At 47.4% G+C, this 26,966-nt stretch overlaps 1 protein-coding gene across 4 annotated transcripts; it reads right to left on the bottom strand.

The window, feature by feature from the left end:
* Nucleotides 1-234: 234 nt before the first annotated feature.
* On the bottom strand, nucleotides 235-26,694 carry AARS1 (alanyl-tRNA synthetase 1). 4 transcript variants are annotated; one of them, XM_060132201.1, is made up of 21 exons: nucleotides 26,592-26,694; nucleotides 18,140-18,304; nucleotides 14,905-15,093; nucleotides 14,441-14,586; nucleotides 12,100-12,291; nucleotides 11,446-11,590; nucleotides 10,953-11,098; nucleotides 10,214-10,322; nucleotides 9,909-10,059; nucleotides 9,071-9,195; nucleotides 8,489-8,633; nucleotides 7,472-7,650; nucleotides 6,660-6,773; nucleotides 5,372-5,578; nucleotides 4,681-4,865; nucleotides 3,341-3,449; nucleotides 2,558-2,671; nucleotides 1,888-2,007; nucleotides 1,678-1,764; nucleotides 1,161-1,274; nucleotides 235-753 (listed from the first exon to the last, which is right to left on the bottom strand). In XM_060132201.1, exons 2-21 carry the CDS (start codon nucleotides 18,281-18,283, stop codon nucleotides 568-570), a joined length of 2,907 nt encoding a protein of 968 aa, XP_059988184.1. In that variant the 5' UTR covers nucleotides 18,284-18,304; nucleotides 26,592-26,694; the 3' UTR covers nucleotides 235-567. The 4 variants fall into 4 exon arrangements, with proteins under 4 accessions (XP_059988184.1, XP_059988186.1, XP_059988185.1 ...); XM_060132203.1 differs by lacking the exon at nucleotides 26,592-26,694 and adding an exon at nucleotides 21,932-21,991; XM_060132202.1 differs by lacking the exon at nucleotides 26,592-26,694 and adding an exon at nucleotides 21,792-21,926.
* Nucleotides 26,695-26,966: the final 272 nt, after the last annotated feature.

Raw genomic sequence — 26,966 nt, 5'->3', positions numbered from 1 at the left:
TATTCTGTGGGCCACCTCCACAGATGTCGAGGAAAATCCAGCGGCCATTATTCCCGAACTTCAGGGGTCTGGGGCGAGACTCAGCAAGGACTGCGACCAGAAGCCAGCTGAAGCCACAGCATTTATTCTACAGACACCTAGGGAGCCACGGGCTGTCACACTGGGGGCACCCGTGGGGTGAGGGGTGGGGAAGAGAGGGGAGGAGAAGATAAGAAATCACACGGCATTATCGAGTATTGCACATGGTCCTTTTATTCTCTGCAGCAAAAACGATTCCTCCCTGCAGGCCCAGAGCCTTGGGTCTGCAGAGAACTCTACAGACACAATCCTGGGGTAGTGGTTCTAGACAGATGGCGCTGATGTGCTCGGGGCAGAAGCGTAACATGGGAATTGAGTCACAGGCTGGCTCCCAGGCTAAGTTCCAGTTACTGCTGGGTTAGGAGGACAGATGGGGCTGTTTAAAGGTCCCAAGATTAGAATGTCCTTGTGGGGGATGGAGCGCTCCTGGCTGGACGGATCCATCTGGGTGCGGGGGAGATGCCTCCTCGTGGTAGCCGCCCTTCCCCCTCAGTTCTTCACATCTCCCAGGTGCAGCTGGGCAAAGGTGGCGGCCAGCTGCAGCGCCTCCTGCAGGCAGCCCACGTTCTTGCCTGTGGCCTGAGCGGACACATCTTTGCCACCACCTTTGCCATCCATCAGACCTGACACCTGTTGCACCCACTCACTGGCTTTCAGGCCCCGGTTGGCTGCATTCTAGAAGACAGGAAGGAGAAGTGGGGGTTAGGACAGAGGATGGGATTGAGGGAGACAAGGAGAGGGGTGGGATGGAAAAAGGATGGGGGAGGCTGACACCCAATCCTGCCCCGGGTGATGCTGCCAGAGCTGAGAGAGATCCTACTGTGGGTATGACAGCCAGGGCGAGGCCTACCAAGCAGCAAAGCCAGCACGGTTAAATATATCCACCATGGAGGGGAGAGCCTGAGGGGAAGGCGTGCTGGGGAGGTGACAAACAGGTGAGCAGGAAAACAGCCACTTCTAACAGGGGTTGCACAAACACACATGGGTCTTGGCAAACAGGTGTAAGAAGAACCAAGCTCCCTGAGAAAAGCTATGGCCACTGGCACAGAGCTGCTGTGAGCAAGACTGCAGGGCACTCTGACCTGGGGGACTTGACACAAGCATGTGATCTTGCCAGCCTCATTATCCACTGTGAAGAGCATGGCAGACGTCTCAGGGGAATGCGTCTTGAAGAGCTTCAAGGCTTCGTTCAGGGCCTGTGGGGAGAACCTGGCATCAGGCCATGGCCCTGGGGAAGGGGGCCACGCTCTCCACAAGTGCAGCGGGTCTGCAGAGCTCAGTTCTCAGAGAGCTCCCACCCCCTACCCCCTTCTAAGAGCAGGTGCTGGTCCCGGGAGCCTGGATGGAGGACTAAGCACAGGGCCTCGCCCACGCTCTGGCTCGGAGCTTCGCCTTCCACCTCGAGGAGCCACAGCTCTCCAGCCACCAGCTCTCTCCATGGCTCAGCCCAACCTCAGTCCCAGAGAGTGGGCCGTCAGGCAACTACTCTGCTCAGAGCCACAAGGCTCCCACTTCAGCCACCAGAAGGCTGAGACCCCGAGAGGAGACAAGCAGCAGACAGGCACAGGGTGGTGCCATGGAGCCCCAACCCCGGCTTGCCTTGGCCGAGGCACCGCTCTCCATCTCCAGGATGACAAGGGGCTGGTTGGGGCTGCTGTCAATGAGCTGCTTTGTCTTCTCCAGCACCTGCAAGGAAGGGAGTCCAGAGGAGAGGCCTCAGGTCAAAGGCTCAGACTCCGAAACCCAGAGAGTAGTCTGCACAGCCTTTGCTGGGTAAATCCTCCCGGCTCCTGCACTGCCAGGACTCACCCGCTTCTGGACATCGGCTTTGTTAGCCCGGTCTAGGTCATCCATGATTTTCTTCAGGGATTTGAGATTCTCCCGGAATTCATCCTTCTGCCACTGAGGGATGACTGCGGTGGCCAGAGCCTGGAACCAGAACAGGAACTCCACTGGGAGCTGGGCCACGAGGAGCGAGGATGTGAGCCCACCCCACCCTTCTGGCTTCTGACACCAGAGTCCCCCAACCAGTGTCCAGAAGGAGAGAGAACACAAGAACAAAAAGGAATCCACTGGCCTTGAGACGAGTCACTTTATGAGCAACTACGTGAGTTGTAAGGAGCAGGGCTGGAGAGAAAGGGGCAGAATAAAGAGAGCTGGGACCCCGTTAGACCTGGTCCCCCCACGGCAGTGAACACAGCCCGTGATGGGCTAATGGAAAGCCCCCAAATGTTAACAAACACCAGGAGACCTGGAGACAGTGGGTTCCCACAGTGCCTCTCCCACCCCCCTCAACACCGGTGCCCACTAGTGCTCAGAAGGGGCTGCCCTGCCATCAGCAACGGGGGCAGCAGCTGGTTCCAGGGGTCCGGAGGCCAGGATCTGGGAAGCTCCCTTGGCAAGGTTGCCGGACATCCGAAGTCAGTCCAAAGGCCCACTGCACCGAGAACCAGGACCTGAGGAGGGAGGCCGCCCCTACCTCACCGAGGTCCGCGATCTCCCTCTGCACGTCCTTATTTGGCGCAGTCTGGGCCTTCACTTTGGCCTCCGCGACAGAGAGAGATTTCTTCAAGCTCTCTGCTTTCCTGAGCGCCTGGGAGCGGACAATCAGAGTTGTAAACTGTGGGTCAGGCAACTTTCAGCTTCACGACTCTGTGAACCGTGGCAGACACCGATGGCAGGCTATGACAACACACCCCCAGAACACCAGAACTTTCTCTTCCTTCAGGGGCAAGTGTTTGCAGCCTCATGCCCCAGAAAGGAGCACCCTCCTCACACACCTGGCCAGCGGAACTCAGGTTCAGGGGGTGACAGAGAACTCATGAGCCAGGAGCCCTTCCCACCTATGAAATCATCACTCCTCAAGCCTCGGCACACGTCAGGCGTGAGCTACAGTCCCCACCCCCAGAGCAACTGTCCCCGTACTCCATGCGTCTCAAACTGGGTACATACCCCAAGGGAGATGTGGCTAAGTGCTGGGGGCACAGAAGCCACAGCAAAACTATGGCCTACCCTCCTAGACACAGACACCTTATGGCAGAATCTACCTACATTTTAAAAGATTAAATGTAACATAGCTAGAACGTTTCGTGCAGTGCTGGCTTTCTTCCGCCAGGCGGGGTAACGGGAGGACACCCTGGACGGCGTGCTGTACCTCCGATTCTGACCGCAGCGGCCACGTGACCATCGGCACTGTGGAGCCACAGGTTGGGTCCCCGCTTGCCTTGTTCAAGTAAGCCACAAACCAGCCTGACCTGCTCACCTTCTGGGCTTCGGCACCTGTGACAGCAACAATCCTCCGGATGCCCTTGGCAATAGCTTCTTCACTCACAATCACAAAAGCTCCCGCGTGACTCGAATTCTGCAGATGCCTGAATGGCAGAAGGCAAAGTTCATGGTCCTCACAGCACCCAGGAGCCCTTGGCTGGCAGGCAGGAGCCCTAAGTGGTAGTCGCTCCCAGGGAAGCTCCCTCAAAGGGATGATGAGCAAAGGCCCTTCGTGTTTATTTCAGAACGCAGCTGTGGCCTGGAAGGGGCAGGCAGTCAGGGAAGGCCTGGCTGGGGCCGACACTGAGCGAGGCGCCACGTTCCTGTGCCTCAGTTTTCTCACGCATGAAATGTGGGTAGTTCTCCCTCACCACACTGCTGCCGTCTGTCCCTGCTCAACAGCCTGAGAATATCTGTGGATTCCCTCTCAAGTCTTTACCACAGCACCTCAGACAACCCCAGGGGCTCAGAGAACCTCAAACGCTCATTTACTCTCAGCCACTCCGCAAGGATGATGTAAAGTCTCCGAAAGCTGTTTCCAGTGCTCTAGAGTGTCATGGAGAGAGGTATCAAGGCAGAGGTGGGACTCATTTGAAGGCCCAATTCTACTGGACAGAGGGAGGCCTGGAATGTGATCTCCCAGATCCCTACCCCATCCTCCATGCACCCACCTGCTCTCTGCCTGCCGGAGGCTCACAGGAGGCCCTGGATGGGCTCTATCATGGCCTTAAGAATGTCTTTTTCCCTCTGATTTCTTGGCAGGCAGGAACTTCCCAGGCCACCAGACAGTCCCAGAAAGACCCCAAGGGCTATGGAGGACTCCAAGTTGGCAGAAACATGTGGCTGCCCACAGCCAAACTGAGCCGGGTCTACCGTGGGGCCTGACTCAGGGGCTCTGAGACGATGAGGTTAATTCCACAGATGCTACTCAAGCCTGCTAAGGGAACTATGTGAGGCCCTGGGAACGAAAAGGGGCTAGGACCAGATCAGAAGCTCCAGGGCCTTGCGGAATCATGAATTCCCAGGCCTTCTGTCATCATCCGTCCAGGGAACGAGAGCAAGCAGCTGTAAGTGTTAGGATGACATTTTTCACCTTCCCTCCTGGGAAGAACGTTTCATCACACACCCAGTAAATGTCAGCGTCAGACACGGAGGGGTCTGATGGGAGCACGCAGATGCTGATTCCTGGGAATGCTGTTTGGCACCTGCATTTCTGAGGACTCTGTTTCATCCTTAGACAAGTGAGAGCTGGTCTAGCCTATTACCCACACCTTCCGAGGGTAACGCAAATTAACAAAAGGCAGGTCCACCCACTGCTCCCCCTGAGGTACTCACGTTCCCCCACAGAACTCAACAGAAGTGAGCGAGCCAGCAGGACCGGAGGGGTCATCCAACAGCTCAGACACCGGGACCCCAATAGAGACGACTCGCACAGGGTCAGGATAGGTCTCATCAAACACAGCCCGCAGGCCCTGGATGGCTTTAGCTGCTGCCAGAGGACAATCCTGGGTGTAGACGGGCTGCCACGGAAAGAAGATAGGAAAAAAAGCTGGGAAAAGATCTTCTCTGAAGGTGCAGTAGGAAGCAGCAGGGAGAGTGCAGTCTTGCAGGCATGGCTCTGGGTTTCTGATCTCGGTTCTGCCCATCACGTGCCCTGAGCCTCCCAAAATAAAGCCCCATGTGTAAAGTCAAGGGGCTCAAAATAGGAATTTCCAACTACTTTGTTGAACAGTGAACCAAACCTTAAATGGACGTGCTGTATGTAAAACAGATTTAACTAAAAGAGCTCTGGTTGTCCTAAAGAAGGGGCGGACCAAAGACCTCCCTGAGGTCCCCCACTGAACACCAGCACTGCCTCCTACCCAGCACAGTTAAGAATCACTGCTTTGAACACATGTGTTCACCGGACAGACTATGGCTCGACAGAGTGAGAGCATCTGGGCGGGGGCGGCTCCATACATAGAAAGCGATGGCGCAGGAAGGAGTGGAGTTCATGACCCAAGAGCTCACATGTAACGCAACCCACCTTGGCTGCTTCAATCATCTCGTTTGCAATCTCCTCGGCCTTCTTGATCTGTTGGGTGGACATGGCTCCCTTGGCGGTGAAGTCAAACCGAAGGCGGTCAGGAGCAACCAGGGAGCCTCTCTGGTCAGCTTCCCCAAGCACGGAACGCAGGGCGAAGTTCAGGATGTGGGTGGCTGTGTGGTTGCTCATGACAGGCCTCCGTCGGGGCTATAAAGGGCAGAGCAGGCTGGTGGAGAGGTCTGCAGCGGACTGCTGCTCGGCCCCCAGCACCTGCTCTCTTCTTCCCAAGTACTAGAGTTTTTAGCTGGACCCATGGCTGCCCAGAATAAAGCCTACAGCTTCCCATGCCGCTAACTGTGGCCATGTAACTAAATTCTGGTCAGTGGGCTGTGAGCAGAAGTGATGTGTACCCTTAAAGGAACACACCCTCCCCTTCCTCTTTCCCACTGTCTAGAACAGGAGTTGGCAAGTTATGGCCTGTGGGCCGAACCCGTCCTGCAATCCATTTTTATATCTAGGTTTATTGGAACATAGCCACACCTGTGTGTTTACGTATTGCCTACGGTGCTTTTGTGCCACAACCGCAGAGTCGAGTAGCTGTGATGGAGACAGTATGGTTCAGAAACCAAAAATATTTACTATCTGGCACTTCACAAAAAAAGTCCACCAACGCCTGGCCTAGAAAATGGATCTCATAGCTACCTTCTTGGACCATGAAAGCAAGGGCAACACCCCAGGAATGATGGTGGAACAAAAGCAAGGAAGAGCAAGGCCCTGTGACTTTGTGGGGAGGGCCTCTGCATCAGCTCAGACTTTCAGGTGACAAACACACTTCCGTCTTGTTTTATGCTACTATTATTTTGGAGCTCTGGCACGTGCAGCAGAACCTATTTCTTAACACAGGATCCTCGGCTCCTGAAGAAGTATTTGAGGTTAAGCTGGAGAAAGGCCATCCGTGAAAATGAAGCTATAGGATCTCAACTGAAATCACTGTGGTCTAACTTGGGAACAGATTTAACTCTCAGTGACATCCCTCAAAATTTACTTCTGCACCTTACACGCAATCATCTACTTATAATTTCACTTAGGAGGGACAGTAATGATGGACCAATCGAAAGCCAGAGGAGGAGATGAATTCCTTTCACAACCTGCATCAAATCACTATGACGTACACTTTAAAACAACTCTTGTAATTCTACATGCCAGGTATGCCTCGATAAAGCTGACATTTTTTTTAAAAGGGGAAGGAAAGATGATTACTAACCAGCCTAAAGCAACTCAAACTCACCTCATCAATAAACAGCCGGACCTGATCCCCCACTTTCAGGCTGCCATAGATTGTTCCTACGTGCAGGACATACCCTCCTCGGACCTGAGCGTTCTTCACCGTAAACTCAGTTTTCTAAGAGGAGTCAAGGAGGAGACCAATACATAAATAAATCCAACTACATATGTGTGTGTATATATGTATATATAAAAATATATATAAATGGACATAAATATGAATTCTCCCTTTATGTACTATACACACATACCATTAATACCATTATATATACACACATATATATATATGGACCACTATATAAATATTTATCGTTACAAACACACAACACTTTAAATATGTAATACATGTGTATATATACATAGACACAGACACACACACACTCTCTCCATTAAGGAGCATCTTAGAGAATTAAAGCCATTGTAAGGAAGCTCAAGCCCGAGACTAGGTAACTCATCCAAGACCACAGAGACAGCAGTGGCTGAGCTACAGGCCACGTCTTCTACAAGGATGTCTGCCCTCCAGGGAGCTATCTCTCCTTATTTACAAGGAAAGCCTGGAGGAACCAGGGATCAACCTAAGCAGCCTGGCTGCAAGGATCCTGCTACAAGGGGACCTAACGGTGATGAAAGCAACACAGTACAAGAAGCAGCTCCCTCGGCTTCAGAAACACTGACCACAGAACACGAGCCAAAGATCGGTGGTGTCTGCCCCTCAGGGCTGGGAGCACCAAGAAGCCAGAGCAGCTGCCCGGCGCCCAGGCCCGGCCCTTTGCTGGGCCCCCGCTCCCCACTGATGAAGAAGAACTGTTGGCTCACGTCTTCACTGCTGTCATCGACCTTCACCAGGTAGCCTTCGTCGTAGATCTGCCCTCCTTGCTCGGCATAGAAACAGGTCTTGTCCAGCACCACTCCACACTCCTGGCCCGTGGACACTTCCTCCACAAACATCTTGTCCCTGCGCAGAGCCATCACTGTAGCCACTGCACTCTCAAACACTGCATACAAGGGGAAAACACGGTTGATGACTTCATTCACACATTCTTAGCTGGCTTTTATCGGATTCTATTTCTCAAACTCTCCTTAGGTCCTAATTGTCTAATTTCATGTTGGAAGAAGCCTGTTAGACTCCACAAAAGGGCTTAACATGCTGGTTTTCTACTGGAGAATATAATACTCAGTAGGGGTGACCAACTGTCCCGGTTTGCTTGGGACCAGGGGATTTCCCAAGGTGTGAGGAAAACACTGGGACAATTTCAGTGTCAACACTGGGACAATTCTGGGAAAATGGGACAGATGGTCACCCTAACTGTGAACTACTGAACAGAAACCTGATGAATTTGATTAGTAGGTATTTAAGAGTAGTAATAAATTCCCTACTCCAAGGTCAATTCATAAGGAATGTATTCCTTTTGTGGGCTTCCTTACATAGATTTAGGTATCTCTGCTGGAGCAAAAAAAGCAAAAACATGTAGCACCAGTATATTTCTTTTGAGTTGTCTTAACTTTAGAATGCTACTATCCCGATGCAAAATTCAACAGCCACAGGGAATTTTATAAATCAATGTCATTTTCCTTATTTCCTGCAAGATGTTGCAATTAGGGAAAACTGGGTATAAGGTACAAGGAATCTCCTGGTAAATTTCTTTTACAACTTCCTGTGAATCTATAATTATTCCAAAATAAATAGAAAGTCAATCACCAAGGGTCTCTCTGAGTATAAAATTACACAGCATGACTACACAGCACTGCAGGCAAGGCTACCATGGATATCCTGGGTTCCTAATCTTGAGACTCATTGCTTGAAAACCACCCCAGATGAGCACACTAACATACCGTAGCTCCCACTGGAGTCCGAATGGTAATTATACTTTGGGGAATCATCTGTTGCCTCCAGACCCTTTTCCCGGAGCTCTTCAATAGCATAAATGTCCAGCATAATGAGGTCTTCCCCACCAGCTCCCTTGCCCTGTGATTTCAGCTGCCAGTAAGAGAAATAAGCATAAGTTACCTTAATATCAAAGAAAAAGCACTCTGAAGGACTTGAAATTGCTAAACTATGCCCAATGTAAAGCTCTAGAACAGAGTTTTTTGACCTCAGCACTACTGACATTTGGGGCCAGGTAACTCTTGTTCTGGGAGGCTGTCCCCTGAAGGAGGTTGAGCAGCATTCCTGGCCTCTACCCACCACAGGCCAGTAGCATCCATCCCCAGTTGTGAAAACCAAAAACTACCTTTATACGCTACTGCCAAATATCCCTTGGGGAAAGGGGGGGCAAACTGCCCCCACTTGAGACTCACTGTCTTGGGAAAAACAGAATTTCAAAGACTTTAATGGAAGGAAATTCTTTCTTGCCTTGCAGCCAAGTCCTGCCTTGACTGGGGCTGAGTTTCTTGCTCACTCCCCAAATGCTTTACCTGAGCCAGCTTCCTCTCCTCTTCAAAGCCATCCATATCTACCACCAGGCCCTTCTCTTCAGCAATCAGTCCAGTAAGATCCACTGGAAACCCATAGGTGTCATAGAGGAGCCAAGCAGTGTCCCCTACACAGCACAAAGGAATCACATAAGAATGACAGGGATGGCCCCCCTTCCTTTCCATCCCAACCCCTTCCCAGGAGGACACTGGCAGTGACAGGAGGGATTAAAGAGCCAGGCAAGTTAGTAATGGTTCTGTGTATTTGTCAGAAAATCCATCAAATCTTTTGCAGTCAACCTGGGGGAAGCACAAGAGGTCCCTGGAAAAGTTCTGTTTCTTAATCTGAACACAAGTGTGTTCAGTTTGTGGAAATTCATCAGGCTTTCACCTTGCACATTATATTATACTTCCATAAAAAGTAAAAACTTCTGGAATTAATTTTCCTGTCTGGTAAAAAATTAAAGTTGTAAAACACTATATACTACTCGTTCCCATTTTTTGCTTGCACACGCGCACACACCCCTATATACGTTTGTATGCAAATACAGAAAAGTCCTGAATAGTTATACAACAAACTCCAAAGAGTTGTGACTTCTGAGAAATGAGCTTGGGAAAGAGGATTTTCACTTGTTACTTCTGTACTGTTTGAATACTTTGCCATAATAATATGTTACTTTTATAATCTTACTATAAACCCCATTTTACACCAAAAGCGGTCTAACCAAGCTATGCTCAGCCTTTGGAGACACAGGAGTCCACTGTCAGTTTGTGAGAAAGGGCTTGCCTCTTCCAGAAAGATGAACCAGGCTATTGAAGAAAGGAACAAACCGGTCCTTACCGGGAATGGTTTTGCTGTCTCCCAGGCTCTGAATTTTCCTGTCCAGGATGCGACGCCCTCTGCTGAGCGTCTTGAGAAATTGCACTTCTTCTTCATTAATGATGTCCTTCACCATATCTGGGTCCTTCTTTAGCTCAGGAAATGCATCTCCCTGGTAAACGGGAGACACAGATATGAGCCCAATGAAGGCAGGGACTATACTATGACTCCTCTAAAAATTCTCATTAACAGTGTGATATCTCCCACTCTACATCTTTTAAAGTATGTGCTTCAGTACAGAAGAGGTGAACAGGAAATACACCTACCAGGGACTGCACAACAACATCTGCTAATGTAGCAAAGAAACCCCTGCTGGCGTTGAGTTTCTCATGGGAGTATCGAACAGCCCGGCGGAGAATCCGTCTCAACACATACCTATAAGAGGCAGAACCCAGTTTCCTGCTAGACAACATTCCCAGCCGAGCGTTTGGTAGTGGGTCCTTTGGAATTCTACCCAAGCAACATGACCAATTTTTTGTCTTTCTCTTTCAGATTCTTTCTTTTATCCTAAGCCTGCTTTTTCTTTTCTTTTTTTTTTTTTTTGCATTCCCCCAAAGTCATTAACATTAATTCCAGGATAAAACTCAGTAATATATCCAGAAAGATGCATCAAGGATAACCTGGGGTAACCTTGGTTTATTTTCCAAGCTTGTTCTGCTGAACCAGAGATGAAGGCAAGAAGTACAGACCAGACGGCCAACGTGAGGCCCACAATCCAATTCCAGGTCCCGGCTGTCAGTAATGAAGTTGCCTGGGGTTCATCAGTATCTCCCCTGCCCCTGCCAATATCTTATCAGACAACCCTAAATACAATCCTTATCATCATCTTTAATATAGTGAACTCTTCAAAGTGAGCTGAAACTCCCTTTATCCCTAAAAAAAATAAAAGGATCCCTCCAACTACCTAGAAGACAAACAATAATGAAGTACGGTGTTAAGTTCCAAAGAGAGCCATAAAACTCAACAGCGTCAGTCCTCACCCTGCCCCACGTGTAACACACTTACCCCCGCCCTGTGTTGTCAGGTCGGCCACCATCAGCCAGGGCCACGGTGATGGTCCGAGCGTGGTCGGCCAGCACCCGGTAGGCCATGTCGATCCCATCAGCATCATCAGCACCAACCTTCCCAGTGTATGGCCGAGCACCTGTGCCCTACAGATAAAAACCAGGAGGCAGCTCATCAGGAAGCAGCCCTTCTAGTGTTGCCTCACCCTAGGAGGTTCAGAGAGGACTGACGGGGCATAAATCGAAAGGATGACCTCTTGCCAGATCCTATGACCCCAAAAAAGGTAACAGGAGCAAGAGTGAAGAGCCTCCAGCTAGGCCCCTGCACACAATAAAATACAGTGCCTTGTGCTTAGACCCCTGTGTTATTAACAGTGAAGTTGGTAGATGGTCACAGGTACCCGTACCCGGCAAAGCATATGATTGTTTTATCTTTGACAGTACTAAGGGTCCAGCCTGGAAACCTCCACAGAAGTCTGCAATAGGACCAGTACCTTCTGAATGGCTTCAAAGTAAGGGACAAAAAGGTCAGTGTCATAGTTGGACATTTTATTCTGCAGCACAGACACTAGTCGCTCCAGGCCCATCCCTGTGTCAATGCTTTTCTTGGGAAGAGGTTTCAGAATGCCATCGGTTTCCCTGCAAGATCCAGAGAAAGAGGAGGATGAAACACGGACTCAGGCTGCCATCTCTCCCTGCTGGGCAGAACTCACTTTGCAGTTTGCAGGCTGTGACTATTTGCCATTTGCCTCTGCTTGTTTTGGTGGGAGGTGGGGCATGAAGGGAGAACGGGAAGAAATACTCTGGGGTTCATTAAAGAGTGAGGCAAGCTTCAATGAAATGAGCTTTAAAACAGCAGTTCAAATTACAGCAAAAATGACATTATAGGAATAGCCCTTAAGCAGGCAGTATATGGAATAAAACTAGTTTATAAAAGAATAGGCCCAGCCCTGTCCCAGAGATCAGAGGGAAAACCTGAGAAATAAAATTGAACAAATGTCCACAAGATCCCATGATGCCTTTAGCACTGCTCCACTGTCCCCAAAGACGAGGATGAGAAGACAGCCATGCGCCGAGTTCCTCTCGCTCTACGCAGCTTGAGGAAAGGTGCTGCTCTTAGCAGGAACAGATCAGGACCCCAAGACCACCTGTTATACTGGATGAACACGAGGTTCCAGATCTCTAGCACATTGGGGTCATCCTGGTTGACGAGGTGCGCCGCATCCCGACCACCAATCCGGTCATAGTGGATCTCACTGCAGGGACCACAAGGGCCCGTGTCACCCATCTCCCAGAAGTTATCCTTCATGTTGCCTGGGAGGATTTTGCTGTCATCCAGCCTGCAGAGAGCGGGAAGATAAGCCCATTTATAGCTAGTGACAGGATTCTGCACAGACTTGCATCCACCAAAAAAGGAGATCCTTATGCATTTCTAGAAAGAAGGCTCACTCTTTGGCAATTACTAGTGCTGAGTCTGCATTCAAATCCTGATAAAGAAGCAGAACATGATTCTTTTCAAGAGTGACTACAACAGAATACAAAATGCACATATGCTGTGATCATAAATAAATAATAACATGCAAAGATATAGATAAAGTCTAGATAGGAACACATAAAAATGGAAACGTTTATGCTGAATATGACCAGAATTTACCTATCTGTCTGTCTGTCTGTCTATCTATCTATCGGCTGCCCGGCTTGTGGGATCTTAGTTCCCTGATCAGGGATGGAACCCGTGTACCCTGCAGTGGAAGTGCGTAGTCCTAACCACTGGACCGCCAGGGAATTCCCGACCAGAATTTAAACAAATTTCTTTGCACGTTTCTTTGCAAATGTTCCTTCATTTTTATAAATGAAAACAATTATATTATGACAGTATAAGTGTTGAAAAAAAGCAGCTGATCATTTAAAGTCACCTCTCTATGCCCCAATTTAGTCATCTGTCTTTTACCTTAAAATGATACCAAAAAGAATTTAAGGTTAAAACATTTCCAAAATATTGACTCTGCTGAGAGTTGCTAGATAACAGAGCACTCAAAAAAGATTATGCTTGTTTGAAATCAAAGTACAGATATATACAAGCCAAGTAAAACAGGATTCAAAAAGTCAAGATTAGTATTTTAAGTTTCACATGTGTTACTACTCAAAACATCCAAGTACATTTAGACTATAGAGTCTAACCAAAGAGGGATTTCAGACCAAGTACAAGGGGAAGCTGGATTGAAACAATATACCCTGAGTAAAAGTAATTTAAAAAAAAATTAAAAATAAAGGAGAAGTAGCAGTGCTTAAGTATATAAAAAGCTACACACTAAATGACAAGAGAGTTTAAGTAAAAAGAACAAGAAAATGAGACAAGGACATCATGGGCATTCTTGTTATCTACAGGGGAACATCACTCCACAATCAGATTCCTCTTGATACAGAGCTTCATAAATTCTATTATGTTCTAAGCCCAGAACACATATTGCTCATCTATCATGTTACCTTTTATGCTATGTGATTTTATATTAGAATTATATTACATTAAAAAAAAACAACCCACGGGGCTTCCCTGGTGGCGCAGTGGTTGAGAGTCCGCCTGCCTATGCAGGGGACGCGGGTTCGTGCCCCGGTCCGGGAAGATCCCACATGCCGCGGAGTGGCTGGGCCCGTGAGCCATGGCTGCTGAGCCTGCGCTCCGCAACTGGAGAGGCCACAACAGTGGGAGGTCCGCGTACCGCAAAAAAAAAAAGAAAACAAAAAAACCCCCCACAACTTCCTTTGTCCTAGACCTGTTTGACGCCATTACATTTCTATAAGAAATAAACTGTTTCATATCAATACACTCTGTTGAAAAAGACACACACATACACACAGGGCTACAGAAATATGAAAAAAGGCCTGAAAGACTCTATATGGGGTATCAAACTGTTAACAAGGACTAATGTTAGGGATCTTCCATTTCCTATTTTTTACATTTCCATAGTTTGAAATTTCACAACATATGCACTCTATGTACAATTTCTAAAAATATATAAAAAGCAAAAAAAAAGATAAGAGGGCTTCCCTGGTGGCACAGTGGTTGAGAGTCTGCCTGCCGATGCAGGGGACACATGTTTGTGCCCCGGTCCAGGAAGATCCCACATGCCGCAGAGCGGCTGGGCCCGTGAGCCATGGCCGCTGAACCTGCGTATCCAGAGCCTGTGCTCCGCAACGGGAGAGGCCACAGCGGTGAGAGGCCCGCGTACCGCAAAACAAACAAACAAACAAAAAAAACACGAGACTCTTTATGTTGGCTTTCAACGACAGAATGATCAAGTAAACCTACTAAGAAGCAAAGGATGCACCAAAGGATAATTACTCCCAGTCACCTCCACCTCCACACACACACCCCAAAATAGGAAATGGCAATGCACCCCAAGTCCTAAGACCCCACTCTGGCACTGAGTGTAGGAACCATTTTATTCCTCCGTACTCATACTCTCCACATGCGAGCTACATTCTTACCCCAAGTTGCGCCAGATCTGTTTGCACTCCAGGTCTGGTTCTAAGCTGGCTGCTTCATCCCCCCCAAAGTAAGTAACGTAGAGTCTTTCAACTGGAATGCCAAACTCTTGGGTGAGAAGTTCTAGAGCCATCTTACATGCCAATTCCTACAAAACGATCAAAAAGATGTGGAATATGACCAAACCAGAATCTATTTAATATGAGTAGGAGAGGTCCAATACAGTATATTCACCATAAACAGTCAAATTTATACAAGAAATCCACATGTAAACTGAAATCATAAAATTACAGGTACTGCTTCCAAGAAGTCTTAGAATTGATAAATGTCCTTCACTTCTGAAACTCCTAGATGATATTTTGTATCATGAAACCATCAAAGTTAGAACCCATTTCCCTCAGTAGAAATGACTGTTTTGCTTAAAATTCCTTTGATCTTTGCTCAGAGATCTCCTCTTTGAACTTACCTTGAAGTAATCTCCAAAAGACCAGGAGCCCAACATCTCAAAGAAGGTGTGATGATAGACATCCTTGCCCACATCGTCCAGGTCATTGTGTTTGCCCCCAGCCCGGATGCATTTCTGGGTATTGGCAGCTCTGCTCAGCTTCGCCATAGGGTGAGATGGGTCAACAGTATTCAGAAAGATGGGTTTGAACTAAAAAAGAAAGGGAACATTTCGACTTTTAAAGAGCTGCAGATATATCAGGTGGTTACAGGCTGGCAGGAAGAGAACACACATAGACTATTCATTTCCGGATTTGATTAGCCTGCAATACAGAAACTTATCAGAGGCAGGTGGCCCTGTGTGCTGCAGCAGAGGCAGCCTGTCTTGGAGCAGCTCCTCCCTGGTCCTAGTTCTCCAACGGTCTCCACCACTGCCAGTAACACCAACTGCACAAAGGAAAGCCCTGCCAGATCTGGGATAACAGTCAAGGTTGATGCAGTGAAACCTGTGTTTCCTCTCAAGTCTCTGCAGTCAGGGCTTATACCATCTTTCTGGAAGAACATACTCTAAAACCAATGTGCTGGCTTGGTAGTAAAGGTGATAAGGAAGAAAAAAATTTGAGACCTGTTCAGGGAGTAAAATTAGCACCACTTGGTCACACTAAGTCACACTAGCTCCATAATCACACATGGCTGGTGTGTGATTAGATAATAGAATTACCATCATTGCAGAAAGTACATTGTACAGTCCTGCGCTAGACCGTAAACTCCTTAAAAGCAGAAACTATCTTACTTAGCACCTAGAAAAGTACCTGAAAAGAACAGATGCTCAATAAATACTAATTCAAAATGTAAAAACAAACAAAGCAAAACAAAACAAAAAACACAAGGTATTTCTGATTAAGAGGCATACAGCACATAAGCAAATGACTGCCTGGGTTCAAATCCATGCTCCAGCATTTACCAGCTTCGTGAGCTTGGGCAGTTTACTTGAGCCTTCAGTGCCTCAGTAGGATGGCACAGAGTGAGGATTAAATAAGTTAATACACATAAGACACAGAGCAATGCCTGGCGTATAGGAGGTGCTACATGCAGGCTACTAGTTACTGTTATCCAAAGAATGTTTATAAACCTTGGACTCCATGGTTCTTCTGCCAAGTACGTTCAGTTCATGTGGGAGAAGACAAAGCCCAGGTATGGCTGAGTAGAACAAAACTGTTCCAGTATTCCAGAAAACTCACCACCTTGAAAAAGTCCACCTAAAATTAGTGCCCTCAATTCCAGGTGTATGCATGGGACTCACACAACTGAAAACACTTTTATAATTTCATGGTTCATGTAATACAGGTAGAAAATGTTCCCAGTGCCTCTAGTTTTCCATGCCAGAGAAGAGACCTGAGAGAACAGAAAATGTCAACTTATCCCACAGTGAGGGGCATCCTAAGGGCTGGTGTGTCCACCGGGCTAAGCAGTCACCCAGAGAACCTCCAAAGGAAAGTCCTGAGGGCCCCATCTAACCTGAATCCACTTCCAGCCAATTAAATAGTTTTCAATGTCACAGGTATAGTGAAAAACTCCTTTCAAACACCTTTATAAACTTGTGATGCTCTCATTACTTCACAAGAAAATGCTTGTCTCCAAAACTAAAACTTTTAAATATCTTTTATAGTTCAATTGCCCCAAACACAAATCCTACTAATAAAGTTTCGTCAGCAGTAGATCCGAATTGGCATTCGTGGCAGTAGCTTCAAGAAAGAAGTTTAAAAAAAGAAAAAAATCAATAAGACTGTGCATGGGACTTCCCTGGTGGCACAGTGGTTGAGAATCCGCCTACCAATGCACGGGACACAGGTTCGAGCCCTGGTGCGGGAAGATCCCACATGCTGCGAAGCAACTAAGCCCATGCGCCACAACTACTGAGTCTGCGCTCTAGAGCCCGTGAGCCACAACTATTGAAGCCCACGTGCCACAACTACTGAAGTCGCATGCCTAGAGCCCGTGCTCTGCAACGAGAAGCCACCGCAATGAGAAGCCCATGCTCACCACAACTAGAGAAAGCCCGTGTGCAGCAACGAAGACCCAACGCAGCCAAAAATAAATAAATAAATATATTAATTAATTAATTAAAGAAAAAAATAAGACTGTGCATGGCCTAGAATGGGAATGAAAGCAAAGCCTTAAAAGAATCCTGAAGAGGGGCTTCCCTGGTGGCGCTGTGGTTAAGAATCCGCCTGCCAATGCAGGGGACACGGGTTCGAGCCCTGGTCTGGGAAGATCACACATGCCGCGGAGCAACTAAGCCCGTGAGCCACAACTACTGAGCCTGCGCATCCGGAGCCTGTGCTCCGCAACAAGAGAGGCCGCGATACTGAGAGGCCCACGCACCACGATGAAGAGTGGTCCCCGCTTGCCACAACTAGAGAAAGCCCTCGCACAGAAACGAAGACCCAACACAGCCAAAAATAAATTAATTAATTAATTAAAAAATAATAAAATAAAAGCTCCTTTAAAAAAAAAAAGAATCTTGGGCTTCCCTGGTGGCGCAGTGGTTGGGAGTCCGCCTGCCGATGCAGGGGACACGGGTTCGTGCCCCGGTTTGGGAGGATCCCGCGTGCCGTGGAGCGGCTGGGCCCGTGGGCCATGGCCCCTGGGCCTGCGCGTCCGGAGCCTGTGCTCCGCGGCGGGAGAGGCCACAGCAGTGAGAGGCCCGCGTAATGCAAAAAAAAAAAAAGAATCCTGAAGAACTGACATTTTATAAAGAAAAAAACAAGGACAATGAAAAGATGAAGGACAACCACAACAGCTGAGCTAACAAGTCTCTTCAGGGCTCAGCAAGATTAACCCAGCCTCTGATTTTAATAAAGCACAGCTATTTCCTTAGGAGAAAAAAAAAAAAAGGCAAAACTTTACCGACTAGATGTAGGCTGTATTTTTCTTGAGAGGCATACAAGTTTAATCCATGAGTATCGGGGGTCTCTCATCATAATTAAAAATAATGATAGTTAATATTCAAGTACCTACTTCAAATACTGTACTAAACATTTTAAATGCATTATTCTATTTACTCCTCACTACAATCTAAAGGCAGGCACTATCATTATTCCTCATTTCACAGACAAAGAAACAGAGGTTCAACGACATAAAGTAGATTCTGCAAGATCACACAGGAAGGACAGAACTGGGATTCTGACTGACTCCAGGGCTGCTGTGCTGCCTCTGTGGACAAAAAAGCCAAGGGGAAGGGAAAATACCCTTACCTGGTTCATGCCTGCATTGGCAAAGAGCAAAGTGGGATCATCCAAAGGGATGGTGGCAGATGAGTGAACATAGGTGTGTTCATTTCTCTTGAAGAAATCTATAAAACGCTGCCGGATTTCACTTGCTGTTAGGGTTGAGTCCATCTCGAAAATAACCCTACGGAACTAACCAGAGGAAAAATGAAAGAAAATTAGGAGAATTGAAACTAAGATAAGTAAACATTACACAAGACTCCTAGCTTCTCAGGTCATGTCAAAGCAAGACACGGGTAAGCTGTTTGATCCTAAAACCTCTATGTTGTAATGTCCAAGGCTAAAATCATCATCGAAGCAAAACTTGCTGCAGTAGCAGAGAGCAACCCCACATGCTCTTCCTTCCCGGGCCAACCTCAATCTGTTCAATACACCAACACATTAAGCGGAGGAGGTAGTTTCTTCATGCATTCATTCACTGCAAAAATGTATGGAGCGTCCGCTGTTCCAAGCCCTAGGTCAGGAATTAAGAAATGGGAATAGGGCTTCCCTGGTGGCGCAGTGGTTGAGAGTCCGCCTGCCAATGCAGGGAATACGGGTTCGAGCCCTGGTCCGGGAGGATCCCACATGCCGCGGAGCAGCTGAGCCCTTGTTCTACAACTACTGAAGTCCGCGCGCCTAGAGCCCGAGCTCTGCAACAAGAGAAGCCACCGCAGTAAGAAGCCAGCACACCGCAACGAAGACACAACACAGCCAAAAATAAATAAATAAATTTTAAAAAAAACACAAAAGAAATGGGAATAAAACCTCACAGTTCAGTCTAGCAGAGGAGCCCCCTGGAGATGAGGGAGGCTCAGGAGACCCAGGTTCCAGTCCTAGCTCCAAGTCCTTAAGGGAATTACTTCAACAAAAGGGGGCCATAATAGATGAACTCTAAGGGCACTTCCAGCTCTATCTTAACCCACATGCCTAGAACAGTGCAAAGTTCCACTATCCCCAAAGCCAGGGCCTCTAGGTTTGGCGTGACCATCTAGGGGAGGCAACAGTGGACCTGGGCATGGGCCCATCTGTACAAGGAACTGCCCTGCAAGTAGCAGGAATGTACCTGCCTCCACTTAGCTCCTCCAGAACCCAACTGCTAAACTGCTGCCTTCCCAGCTATTTGACTGCTAGGGAGTGAGGACGTTGTAGCCACACTGAGGAAGTAGAGCTCAAGAGCCAGTGAAAGAGAGAGGGAATCAGAAGAGAGGGAAATTAGGAATAAAACAGCTTTACAGTTTCAGAGCTCTTTCACATATATTACACGGCTTCTATGACAAGCAGGTTAGAGAGAAGTGACAGGCCTTGGTAGAGGGTACCAATCACTGGCATGGAGTTGTAGTGCCATGTTGCACTGGGTGTCTAGAAAAATAGGAACCATCTCATTCACAACATTATCTAAAAGTCTCTAGAATTCTAGACCTAGCTCTAACCTTTAAAAAGTCACTTTGAGGACTTCCATGGTGGCGCAGTGGTTAAGAATCCACCTGCCAATGCAGGGGACACGGGTTCGAGCCCTGGTCCGGAAGGATGCCACATGCTGCCGAGCAACTAAGCCCATGCACCACAACTGCTGAGCCTGCACTCTAGAGCCCACGAGCCACAACTACTGAAGCCTGTGAGCCTAGAGCCCGTGCTCCGCAGTGGGAGGGGCCACTGCGATGAGAGGTCCGCGCACCGCAACGGAGAGTAGCGCCCGCTCGCCTCAACTAGAGAGAGCTGGCACGCGGCAATGAAGACCCAACGCAGCCAAAAATAAAAACAAACAAATAAATAAATACATTTATTTTAAAAAAACAGTCACTTTGGGACTTCCCTGGTGGTCCAGTGGTTAAGACTCTGTGCTTCCAATGCGGGGGTCGTGGGTTCGATCCCTGGTGGGGGAACCGAGATCCCACATGCCTCACAGCATGGCCAAAAAAATTTTTAAACAATTAAATAAAAAGGCACTTTGTCCTAAATTTGTTTCCTTTTTTGTAAAAAAGTAAGATCTACTCTGCCTACGCCACCTGGGGTGTAAGGCCAAAAGCCATCCTGTATCTGGAAGCAACTTGTAACCTGGAACGAATTGGATACTATTACTTTACATCACTTAGCTCAAAGTTTTCTTCCTTCCTAGGAGGAAGATACAAAGAAAGATGTACACAACGAACATGATGAGACTGTGACTCTTAGATTTATGTTTAATCACAATTTCAATTGATTTATTCACAACTCAATCAACTCATTACTCAAACAAAAAGCCCTTTGGGCAAAAAGATGGTGAAACACTGGCAGACAGAGCCAAGGAGCTGACTAAAATCCCCACAGCTGAGGATTTTCTGTTCACGCTAAGGAGTCAAGGCTACGGTTTCTAGAAAGTTTGTCACACCACATTCTTCCTCGACCCTTCTCATCATGGCTCGCAATGAATATTAATCATGGTGGCAACAATGAACGTACGGTGCTAATCCTGACTGAGCAGCGACATCACAGCTGTTTCAGAATGTTCATTGCTCCTCCTCTAAATGTGTTACCTGAGGAAAATAAGCAGTTCCATTCCAAAAGACACATGAATTTTCCATCTTTGTTTATTCATTCAACGTACTGAATACATACTGTATGCTGGGAACCAAGATGAAAGAGAGTTCATGCCCTTAATAGGGAGATAGTCACAGAAATAACTGTTAGGCCCTATGGACGCTGGGACTATTAAAGGCTGTGTCACCATCACCACTCATTCATTTATTCAATATAAATACACAGGAAGGCTATACTGGATACAGAGGTAGCACAAAGGAGGTCAGATTCCATTTCCCAGCAGGAACTGTAAAGGTCTTAAGTACCTTAAATCTCACTGGCCTTTGGGTTTAAGGCTCCAGCCACTGGACCTTTCAACATGCTCTTCACTTGCCAGGTAAGCTGACTACCCTATTCTCCCTTTTTGCCTTTTCCTAGTTAATTTCTCATTGTTGGCATCTCAATTTCAAAGAGACTTATTTAAGGAAGGCTTCTCCTTCTTAATCAGATTCTTCCTATTTTAGTCTCATAGCTCCAGGTGTCTCCCGTCATAATTTGCACATGCATTTGACAGCTGGAGGTCCATCTCCCCAACAGGCTGTAAGTTCCAGCCCAGTGAGAATCATGACTGGTGGTTTTTGCTCACCATTACGGTTATGTCCTCAGCATCCAGCACAGTGGTTGCTAAGTATTTCATGGTATAATTAATAACCCTTTAGTAGCGAACTGCGAATGAACTTAAAGCACACTGGAAACGCAGACCCTGAAAAAGTAATAGCTAAACGTGATGGAGCACGGAAATTGCTTCTAGGTAGGCCCGGACTAGTATCAGTTATTAGCTAATTTTAAGAATTTAGGGAACGGCTCACAGCCTGATTCCACCCGTCTTGACCACTCTACCCGCCCGCAACCCCGCCCGCCCCTAGGGGATTAAAACCAGGGGAGATAAAACCTCAGCTTTGGGCGGATGGTCAGCGACAACAGTGATCCTTCCAAGGTCTCGGTCCTCAGCAAGGCCACCCGAGGCCACTCCACCCCCAGCGCTCCAAGGGTCTGACAAAAGGCCACTCTCCAGCTGCCGTGTCGCCAAGCGGCTGCCTCAACCCCGGCTCCAGCCCGCGCCCCGTTCCGGAGTACTCACAGGGCCTGGCCCAGGGGCCAAACGCCAAGCACAGCCGCTATCGCGGCGCCGTAGAACTCTCTCAGAGGTCAATCTGCTTCTCCCGAGGGTCGCAGTTCCTAACTCCTCCCTCAAAGCCCAGCGCCCGGAGCCACGGTTACCTGTCCCGCAGACACGCAGAGGTACCAGCGCCAAACCACTGCCCTTGGCAGCACGCACCGCCCCGTCCAACCAGAGAGCGCGGATGGAAAGTGCCCCGCCGCGCCTTACCTTTCCGAGAAATTATTGGTCATCCGACATGCCAGTCAACTGGAGCACGAATCAGCTTATTAGTTGGTTTCTGGGAAGGCGGGTCTAAATCGGCTGATGCAATGGCAGGGAAAGAAGGGACTGGGGCACGTCACGTGACAAGTAAGGATGTGGACTTCTGGGGACCGACATTTTAGTATCCATACTCTAAATCCTAGTCGTTGACATGATTAATAAGGGGGAAATGGTGACGTGTGTTTGGTAGAGGTCACAGCTCTTAGTATCTAGTTATGTTCGTTTTAGTTGCAGAATGGTATGCAGGCCTCAGATTCTGATACGTTGTGCTCATGGATACACTTGTCCTTTAGACCTTGTTGGATTTGGTGTGGAAAAAATAACATACTCTATGAGAGACAATTTGGCATTTGGTCCTCGATTTGCCTTTGAAAAGTAATAGTTAATGTTTATATGTGAGGCATTATTAAACATTTCCTACATTATTTCGTTTAGTTTTTAAACTGTGTATGAGGCAGGCCAACTGGCATACCTTTTACAGATGAGGTAACTGCCTTGCCTAAGTACACACTGAAAAGTAAGTTAAAGAACCAAGATTCAAACCCGTTTCTGTTCAACTCCAAAGCCCATAACCTAAACCTCTCCACTATTAACCTACATCATCTTGTATATCTAAATACAAGGGTATAAAATTGTGCTGCTGGTCATAACTGGGTTAAAGATATTGTTACGGAACACAAGTTCATATGCCCGATGTACAGTGAGGCCAAACAACCCAAAAAGTGGGAATTTGGAGTAGAGAAAGGTTTATTGCAGGGATAAGCAAGGAGAACGGTGGCTGGTACTCAAAAACCCCAAACTCCCTGATGATTTGGGTGGGGGGGGGGGTTATGGTAAAATTTAGGGTGAGAGCTGCAGGGTGTGTGACTTTCTTCTGATTGGTTGGTGGTGAGGTAACTGGGTGGTGCTCCAGGAATCTTGCGCTCAGCCTGAAGTTACCATCCTCCACCTGAGTGGGGGGCCTTAGTTCCTGCAGAAGAACTTAAAAGATATTATATGTATATTCCTTGAGGAGGAACCAGGACCCTACCCCAAGGCTGCACTATTGTTTCTTGACTGCTCTTCCCTTGTTTCTGCATTCCCTCTCTTCCCTGATTAGCAACTGTCTGAATCTGCCCTTTGGAACTCTGGGAAGGTCAAGGAGGCTGAATAAAACCTATTTCCTAGAAAAGCTTTTGTGCTCAGGACGGCCCCACAGGGTCCTGCTTTGTTTCAATACTTCAGAAGAATTTTACTCTTTTCATGTAAAAGAGCATGCTACACAAATAGAAGGTCAAGCTCAAAAGCTAGCAAGAAGTCACTTAATTTCCCAATTCACAGCAAAGCATTAATAATCATCATCACACCTAATGTTTGCTGAGCACTTAGTATGCAGCAGACACTGATCCTCACAACAACCTTACGAGTTACTTTTATTACCTGCTATTAACAGCTGAGGAAACTTAGGCACCCAGAGGTTAAGACAGCTAAGGTCAAAACCAAGAGAGACAACTGTTCTGATCCAAAATGGCCCAAAATAGATCTTCCCTGGTGGCGCAGTGGTTAAGAATCCGCTTGCCAACGCAGGGGACATGGGTTCGAGTCCTGGTGTGGGAAGATCCCACATGCCGCGGAGCAACTAAGCCCATGCGCCACAACTACTGAGCCTGTGCTCTAGAGCCCGTGAGCCACAACTACTGACCCCACGTGCCACAACTACTGAAGCCCACGCGCCTAGCGCCCATGCTCCGCAATAAGAGAAGCCACCGCAATGAGAAGCCTATGCACCGCAATGAAGAGTAGCCCTCGATCTCTGCAACTAGAGAAAGCCGCGCAGCAACAAAGACCCAATGCAGCCAAAAATAAATTAATTAAAAGAAAAAAAGATATTTAACAAAATGGCCCCAAATAGCATATTTAGTCACAACAACCTGAGAAATTGGTCAGACTTTTGTACCCGCACATTTAAAATGGAGAGCCAAAATTGTACAAACTGTACTTTCAAAATAAAGTAATATTGGTTGTAGCCTTAATAACTTAGCTATGTTGCCATAGTTGTTGCTGTTAATATAGCACTTTCACTAACAAAAGAATTGAAGATAGATTAAAAAATGTTTTTTATTCCCCAGTGATTGGTTCAGTACACATGAAGAGAAATTGTTGAAGCCCAAAAGTCACATTCTTCTAAAAATGAATTTTCTACATGAATTATTCAGATAATTACCCAGTTCTCTATGATATTGTTACCGAGTCCAAGCTCGCTCTGCTTGCCACACAACAGGCCAGTAAATCAGAGACAAGGTGTTGAGGCAAGGAATACAAGTTTATCCAGGAAGCCAGAAGACCGAGAAGATGGCAGACTAAAGTCTCAAAATAACCACTTATTGGGGTGTGGATGCCAGTTTCTTTTATAGTAGAGAGGGGGAGGAGATGAGGAAGTAAAGTAAAAAGACCGTAAATTTTGCAAATATCCCCTGCAATGGCCAACCTCAGGGCTGTGTTAATTTCTTATTTCTTGCAGCCATCCACAGGTGGACAGGGTCGGGATATTTCCCTGAACAAAGGCGCTTTGGTTTAACATTCAGGGGCGGGGTTCCCTGAGGCAGGCCACTATGTATAGACGGTATCCTTTTAGTGAACAAAGCAGCGGAAAGCAAAGGTTAAAGTAAAAGAAACAGATCCAACATGTAGTCAGATTTGGCTCTTCCCTGTTACAATATTTTTCCCTGACAGATAGTGTCAACTATATAATAGAAGGAAAACTATCTTAATGCAACATGCAAATTGTCTATTTTAGGAAACTACTAACTTATTCTGGGCTAATTGCTTAGGACTGTAGGTAACAGTGAGTGCTATACACATGGCTTGCTCTGCAGTAGAATACTGGTTGAACCTTACCTGGGGTCATGAAGAAGATAGCAGGGGCTCAAGATAGTACAGCTAAAATACTTAGTTTTGGAAGGATGTAGTCTAATTCTTCCATGGCACCTAAGCTACTTTTATCATCTATAAAATGAACTTTGAATGTTCATTTATTTGCTAGTAGGTCAAATGGGGGTGACTGAAGAGTTTTCAGACCATGAAGTACCATAGGAGTCACCTAGTGATTTCGGATGCATGCAGCAGTAAGCAGTAGCTTGCAGCAATTAACAGCGAGTGGTAGCTGGAAGCAAGATCTTAGTTCCCGGACCGGGAGTCCTAACCACGAGACCACAGGGGCCAGCGGCTAGGGCTTGGATCCCTAGTTCTTGCCTGCCTTGTCAAGAATGAATTCAGGCGAGGAGGCAGAAGGTAAAGAGAAAAGGAAAAAGTTTACTGGAAAAGCAAAGTACATGCAGAAAGACACATGGGCGAACTCAGAGAAAGAGTTGCGCCTTTGGGAAATTCTTAAATTCTTTATAAAGGGGCAGTTTTCCGAGGCTTTGTCTTCCTTCTGGCCAACCATCTTGTTTTGTTCTCCCCTGGCTAATTTGTCTCAGGACCCTCCCCTTAGGTGCGCATGCACTTCTCAGTCAAGATGGATCCCGACGTGAAGCTGTCTGGGAGAAGCAAGAGTCACCATGGCCTGGAGTTGTCCCCTGACTTTTGACCCCCAAGGAGCCTTTGTGCCCATGTGTAGTGTCTCCCTTGCCCCAAGGTGAGAGGAAGCGGAGATCCCTTGGTCCTTTACTCAAACAAGGTTTTGCCCCTCTTTGCTCTTGCCATGACTGTTATCTTAAGGCATCCACAATAGACAAAGCTTGGCTATTTACCCTGTCCCTGTCATTGCTTCTATTTCAGAGCAAGCAGGAGACTGATTGTAAATGCCTAACCTGCAGCCCACCTATCTCCTGTCTCAGGAAATGCAAACAGGAGGCTAGTTGTAAGTATCCAGCCTGACCCACTTTTTTCTGTCTCATGAAACCTAAACGGGAGGCCAAGTTGTAAATGTCTAACCTGGGGCCCATCTATCTCCTGCCTCACTAGGATCTTAAAATGCAGATCCCAATTTAGTAGGTCTGGAGCGAAGCCTGAGATTCTGAATTTCTAATAAGCTCCCACGTGTTATCTGTGCTATTACTGGGGGATCACACTTGGAGTAGCAGTGGACTAAACTAGAGAATGAGCTTCTTCACCTATTTGTTCAGAGGCAAAGAGTAAAAAGTTTGATCTGGGGTTCCCTGGTGGCGCAGTGGTTGAGAGTCCGCCTGCCGATGCAGGGGACACGGGTTCGTGCCCCGGGAAGATCCCACATGCTGCAGAGCGGCTGGGCCCGTGAGCCATGGCCGCTTAGCCTGCACGTCCAGAGCCTGCGCGTCCAGAGCCTGCGCTCCGCAACGGGAGAGGCCACAACAGTGAGAGGCCCAAGTACCACAAAAAAAAAAAAAAGTTTGATCTACAGGGACTCCCTTGGCAGAACAGTGGTTAAGACTCCACATCCACTGCAGGGAGAACGGGTTCAGGGAACTAAGATCCCATATGTTGCAGAGCCTGGCCAAAAAAAAAAAGATTAAAAATAAATTTAAAATAGGAACTTGCCTGGTGATCCAATGGTTAAGACTCCGCGCTTCCAATGCAGGGGGGTAGGGGTTCGATCCCTGGTCGAACTGGGATCCCACTTGCAGTGCAGTGCAGCCGAAAAATAAAATAAAATATTCATTAAAAAATAAATTAAAAATAAAAATGTTTGATCTGGGGGTCAGGGAGGGGGGATGTGCATTCCTCATCTATTTATTCACCAAGTGAATGTCTATTATGCGCTAGACCCTAGAGATCAAGATTAAGGAGAGCACTGCCCTGTCCTTATGGAGTTTCCAACCTAAGGCGGGAGCCTGACATTCAGCAAAAAACAACTCGGTTTAAAAAACTCAAGGCGGGGGGAGGGGGGGAAAAAGCTCAATACCCAAAGGCTAC

The sequence above is a fragment of the Lagenorhynchus albirostris genome, chromosome 19 (assembly GCF_949774975.1).
Source record: "Lagenorhynchus albirostris chromosome 19, mLagAlb1.1, whole genome shotgun sequence".
NCBI lineage: Eukaryota > Metazoa > Chordata > Mammalia > Artiodactyla > Delphinidae > Lagenorhynchus > Lagenorhynchus albirostris.
This window is presented reverse-complemented; position numbering and strand designations above follow the sequence as displayed.